Source organism: Polyergus mexicanus, unplaced genomic scaffold (genome assembly GCF_030449975.1).
Source record: "Polyergus mexicanus isolate NDT 795.1 unplaced genomic scaffold, iyPolMexi1.0 SCAF_10, whole genome shotgun sequence".
NCBI lineage: Eukaryota > Metazoa > Arthropoda > Insecta > Hymenoptera > Formicidae > Polyergus > Polyergus mexicanus.
In genome coordinates, this window is record NW_027223330.1 from 6,186,661 (window position 1) to 6,193,183 (window position 6,523).

Consider the following 6,523-nt stretch of genomic DNA (forward strand, 5'->3'; position numbering starts at 1 on the left):
CTATTGCATTTAAGTGATTGTGTGCGCCTATTTGGTTCACTTGATGAATTTAGCGCCTTTCCATTCGAAAATTATATGCAAAAGTTAAAAAAATATATCCGTAGGCATTCGCAGCAGCTGCAACAAGTTGTGTGTAGAGTTAGCGAGGATAATAATTTTTTGCAACCAATACAATCTGCAAATGATAATTCCATAACGTTATTGCGGGAACATTTTAATGATCCATTAATAAATAATTGCACTTCTCCGCAGTACAGGAAGCTTAAAACGATTAATTATTGCTTAAATATTTTAAAAGTAGCTGATTGATTTGTCGAATTAGATGATTCAACTATCGTTGAAATACAAAATTTTGCTTCATATCAAAATGAAATATTTTTAATAGGAATCAAGTATATTCCACACAAAGATTTCTATTCAAAGCCATGTTTTTCTTCATTATTTGACATTAAAGTAATTATAAAATACAATACTGTTTTTCAAATGTGGAGAATTGACAAGATCAAAAGAAAATTACTAGTTTACCATATAATCAATATGTTGCATTTCCTCTACTGCATTTATAATTGTCTTGATAATTTCATGATGATAATAATCGATCACATTCTTTAGTCATTAGCTAGAAATGAAATATTTGATAATTTTTAATTATATTTAGAGGCCTTATACTAGCTAGAAAAGAAAAATAACTAATATTTTTCGTGAGCTTTCGATCGTTGGTTCTCATCCTTTTCAAACAAAAAACGAATATGACAAAAATAGGATGGATAATTAATATTGTAAAATATATATATTGATGTGTAAGTGTAAAAGAATGATAATAATTTAAAAGCTACAATGTTAATTAAAAAGACTAATTAATTAAAGGAAAATTACACTTTAAAATTATCTGAAATTTTATTTTAATTTCTGTAAATATAAAATCATTTTTCACTAATATACATATATACCATTAGGTATATATGGTATTGACATATATGGTATTGGCTTGGTTTGGCAATCAATAAAAAATCAGTATAAAAATTAATCAATTATAACCATGCATAATCCCTATTTCTGAAATTTTAAATACTCTTGCATATATAACAAATTCAACATTTTTAACATTCAATAATAAATACTATAAACAACTCTTTGGCACTCCTGTGGGTTCTCCTTCATCGCGAGTTTTAGTTAATTTAGTAATGATGGGTCTGGAAACCTCTTGTATTAATAAACTGAATTTCAAAATTTCTTTTTACAAAATATATGTTGATGGCATTATTACTACAATTCCTAATTATTATTGTTCGAAACCGAACTAATACAAATTGCCTAATAGCAATTAGGAGCGATAACGATCGCTACAATAAAGAGCGAATTGAACGCGCTCGAAATTTGGCGCCCCAGCTGCCATCTCGCGCGTCGCACGGCGTACGACAAATAGGAGCGCGCTCCAACAGCGGCGCTACGCGAATCGCGCCAGGCCCGCGGCATCGCTCGTGCCTATCAATGCGGGCCACGCAGCGGTCACCCAGGAGAGCCTAAACTACAAACAAATTGTAATAACAACGTTCAAATTTTAACTAATCATCGAAAACAACAACCGGCGCGATCCTATTAGACAAACACGTAGAACCTTCGAGAACACTAAAAAGAACGTTTGTATAAAAGCTCTCCCGGGGAACCGCCGGGCGCACTCGATCGAGGTTCATCCGTGACAGTGTGTGATTATATCGTTTAAACGCTCGCAATAGAAAAGTCGCTCGCTTTTCTAAATCGTACGCTCGATTACGATACGCGAAGTTCACGATTATCATCAAAGAGATTTCTCGTCGCTCGCGATTAATCTCTCGTGGTCAAAACCGCGCCGTTTATTCCGTCGCTCGCGGAAACGTGCCGTTTATACCGCCGCTTACGGTATTCGCGATATATCCGTCGCTCGCGGAGCCTATCGTAACGCTCCCGGTTGCTCGCCGGAGTAATCATTCGGTTAAATTTGGCATAAATCTAATCGACAAAGAACTTGTTAACTATTTATTGTGCGCAATAAATTGGCTGCCTTTTTTTACAAAACACTATCGTGTCCACTTCACGCGATCCTCGCGCTCCCGGGTTCAATCGCGCACATTTTCTGGTCCTTCGAGCCGGATACGTCGAAACCGGCATCCGCGTAGTGTGTGGTGAATCACTTGGTGAGCCTTTCCTGTGCTTTCCGGAGAGGAAGTGAGCAATTCCCAGGACGAGATTCCTCACTGTGAGGATCTGAAAGCGACATGGAGCCGTTAGTCTTAGCGCAACACGAGCTCTGCAGTCGTATCGCTCGCACGTACGATAATTTGAAAAAGGCAGGACAAGCTAAAATCAATAAGGGTCTTATAGCGACCACGTTCAAGTTGCTGGACACTAAATGGGCGAAGTTTGAGGAGCGGCACGAGCTACTGGTCGCAGAGTATGGAACGGAAGTCAGGAAGCATGAGTACGGGACAAAGGACTTTCTCGGTCAAGTAGAGGAGGTCTATATGATCCAGCGCGCTGCTGTCCTTGAGCTGGAAGAAGCTCTCGCTCAGCCAACGTCCCCGAAGACTGGGTCGAGGCCCTCTGGAGACGAGCGCCAAGCGGCATCCCGTACGACTCTCCCGCGAATCCAGCTTCCCAGCTTCTCCGGGAGATACGAAGACTGGCCAGCGTTCCGCGACTTGTTCCTGTCCATCATCGGCAAAGACTCTTCAATCGCTCAGGTAGAGAAGATGCACTACCTGAAGACCTGTCTAAAAGGTGAGGCAGAGTTATTGATTCGTAATATCGCCACGACGGGAGACAATTATGACAGTGCGTGGGAAATGTTAAGCGCGTACTACGAGAACACACAGTTGTTAGTGCGCGCGTATCTCGCGAATTTCCTCGCACTGCAGAAAATGAAAAGTGAATCACCGGGCGACCTCAGAAAGATATTTCATTGTCTGAAAGCGACTGTCAGCTCCCTGGAAAATATCGGGCGACCTATCGACTGTAGTGAGGACTTATTCGTATACCTATCGGTCGAACTCCTCGACGCGCGCTTTTGCCGCGAATGGGAAAGCTCGATCAGCGACTCCAAGGAACCTCCTTCGTTCGACAAACTCGAGCTATTCCTCGATAGACGGCTGCACACCCTGGAGTCGATGCTACCTATCAAGACCGATGGCGCCTCGAGCAAACCAGGGAGCAGCATTCCGAAGTCCACGCGCAGTCACTTCGCCAGCAAGCAGGAGCAAAAACCAGAGGTCAAGCGCGGTCGCTGCGCCCTATGCCAGCGCGATCACTTCTTGATGCTTTGTGAGGGGTACAAGAAGAAGACGGCGTTCGAACGGAAGCAACTCGTCGAGGCAAGCAAATTATGTCTGAATTGCCTCGGTCGGCACCAGGTAGGAGAGTGCGCTTCTAAGAAAGCATGCTCGGTGTGTGATGCGCGTCACCACTCCTCGTTGCACGATGTCTGCCGCGAAACCGCGGTTGTGAAATCCTCGCACGTCGCGCAAGAACCCTCGGACAAGCCGGTCATAGTGCTCCTCGCAACAGCCCGCGTCCGCGTCGCCGACCGACACGGAGTGCTACACCCCGCGCGCGCTCTCATCGACCAGGGCTCGGAGTCGTCGATCATTTCCGAGCGCCTTGCGCAAAGACTGAGACTACCACGCTCACCCGCGTCGGTCAGCGTATTCGGGGTTGGGGGGCAAAGGTCCGGTCATGCCAAAGGTCGCGTCGCCCTCTCGCTTTCGTCGCGACACGGAGGTGCCACGATGTCCATCCCCGCGCTCGTGCTTCCGCGGATCACCGTCTACGCCGGCGGAGTAGACTCCGGTGCTAGAGATTGGCCTCACCTACGGGGCTTGGAGCTGGCGGATCCAGAGTACGGCGCCTCGGACCCAGTCGACATACTCCTCGGGGCGGATATCCACGCCGCAATCCTCTGCCAAGGCCTGCGCAAAGGACGCCAACGCGAACCGGTGGCCCAAAACACGAAGCTCGGGTGGATCCTATCGGGAGCTATAGGTGAAGCCACCGCTTCTTTTAAGGGCCCATACTCACCAGTGCCGTGTCGAGGAGGATCTCGCGCGAGTGGTGCGCCGCTTCTGGGAGCAGGAAGAGATGCCGACGGCCGGCACAGCTCTGTCCAAGGACGATCAAGAGTGCGAGGAGCACTTCGTCCGCACGCATACCCGAGGGCCTGACGGGCGATACACAGTTCGCCTTCCTGTCGTTGAGCCGCTGCCGGACCTCAGCGGAACCCGTCGAGCGGCTCTACGAGTACTCAAACACATGGAGGTCAGATTCTCTCGGGACGCTTCGTTCCACGGGTTGTACGCCGATTTCCTGCGCCAATATGCGATTGGGGTCTGAAATTGGCTACTGACAGATTGTCAAGTCACTGAACCCGAATATCTCTAGCCCGAAAATTTTAAAATAAAAAATGATCAGTATGTTGAGGATATAAATAACGACAAAAGTTTCGAAGGATAGATAAAATCAGTTATAATATTTATTTTATTCTTTGATTGATCTTGATTTATTTGCTAAATCATATTTTTTTTCAATTGACATATTTCGATTTGTTTATTTCATTGTCTATTCGAGAAGTTTTTAATGATTGAATTTAAGCTTTTTAGGAATTCCTAAGCATTGATTAATATGTGTATAGATGACTTGGCTTGTCGTTCGATTCCAAAAGGAAAATACTGTTGAGGCAGTACCGAAAAAATGGTTTTTGATAAAAGAATCTGCATGCTATTGGCCACCAAAAAGTTACGATAATACAGCTATTAAAGCATCAATAAAAAATCAGCATAATCCTGACTCGAGATAGATGAAATACGAAGCAATTATTTTAGGCACATATGGTAAATGTTTTTTTTTATTATATTAAATTTTTGTAAAATTATATTATGTAAAATTTTTATAAAAAATATATCATTAACTTATTAATAAAGAATAATACTCAAATTATGTTATTAATACAACATTAAAAAGGACATCCCATTGAATACGTCAAGGCGCAGGATGTTGATGTACATCAACATGTCATACCATGATATACTCATGAAATATCCTCTTAATACTTATAATTATAATATCAAGAACTTATAATAAGTTCTGCAATGTAGAATAGTTCTGTGCATTTTTAGCTTCATGCGATTAACATCGTTATTTCATAATACAATGCTTGACATAATACTTGTTTGACAATTATTTTATAATGTACAACAAATTTCGGTGTTACTTATTAGTTATATTGTTCGTTATTGGGTACACAAGTAATGTTTGTTTAGGTGATTTAAAAATTGCTAACAAAAAGGCAATCAAAGCCCAAAATACAGACGATCTTTCATCACATACGGAGATTTTAACGAAAAAAATTAATAAAATACATAAGCAGAGACAAGGCACGAATAATAAACACAACGATTACTCAGATAGTGATAAGTCCTACGAGTCTAACTGTAGTATGGTATGTCTGATGAAGATAGTAACACATACCCACCATTTCCACTTTCTGGCAACAGACATGTTGAACGCGGTAAACTGATTACTTTTCTAGTAAAAATTCGTTTTATTTTCAAAAAATAATTATCTTTATATTTAATAGATAGTAATCGTTCTACAACGGAAAGTCACGATCAAATTATTACTAATGGTAAGTATTTTTGAAACTTGAATCTTCATATAATAAAATGCATATTTGCATTATTAACCAGATCAATATGCTGAAGAAAACAAATTCCAAAGCCGCGTACTGGTTTGTCACGTATCCTCGTAACATCACACTTAAGGGACCCGTTATAATCTTGTCAATTAAAAGTTGAATACGATGACAAACAAACGGGCTTCACCGTTTCAATGTCGCTATTTCGCCAAAATATAAAAGATGATTTAGCAATGAATAAGCAAGTTCAGATGTGCACGCATTGCATAAGCTCGTTGCAAGTTTATCCCTCTGCTTTCGTATCAATCTGTGAACAACGTATCATCCATACGTATTATTAATGATACGCATCGAAGATATGGATGATAATGCTGTAAAGCAACATGAAACAATTTTATTGCGTTGCATCTTATTGCATCATCACTTGCAATTCAAAATTACACACGGATACGCAACAAGTCCGAACAGCTTAGCGATTTATACATTTTGTAATAAACCGCTTTCGCGAGGCGGTCGTGGATAACTCGGTCGGGATCCGGGGCTCGTGAAAGGGTATCGAGAGACGAACGATAGATGCGTTAGGTAGAATATAATTTATTGCGTTTAAATATATGTGTGTATACAGAGTGAGTGTGTGTGTGTGTAATTATTGTGTGTGTCGGTGTGTATGCGCTTGTATGTGAGCGAGTGATAAGCGAGCGAGTGCGTGTGCGAACGAGTAATATCTGCGTGGGATTTACAATGTATATCGCAAGTATGTGGGTGTGATCGTGTGTATGCAGCCAAACGCCCTCGCGTATGTGTGAATGTCGGAATGGTCTAGCGGCGGTCGCGTCGGTCGCGGTGCGTCCGAATTATATG

At 42.1% G+C, this 6,523-nt stretch overlaps 1 protein-coding gene and 1 pseudogene across 1 annotated transcript; both read left to right on the plus strand.

Moving 5' to 3' along the window:
* The first annotated feature begins 2,255 nt into the window (after positions 1-2,255).
* On the plus strand, positions 2,256-4,193 carry LOC138937015 (uncharacterized). The gene has a single exon (XM_070302864.1). The coding sequence runs from the start codon at positions 2,256-2,258 to the stop codon at positions 4,191-4,193; it is 1,938 nt and encodes a 645-aa protein (XP_070158965.1).
* Positions 4,194-4,660: 467 nt separating this feature from the next.
* Positions 4,661-5,776, plus strand: LOC138937018 (uncharacterized; annotated as a pseudogene).
* The last annotated feature ends 747 nt before the right edge of the window (positions 5,777-6,523 follow it).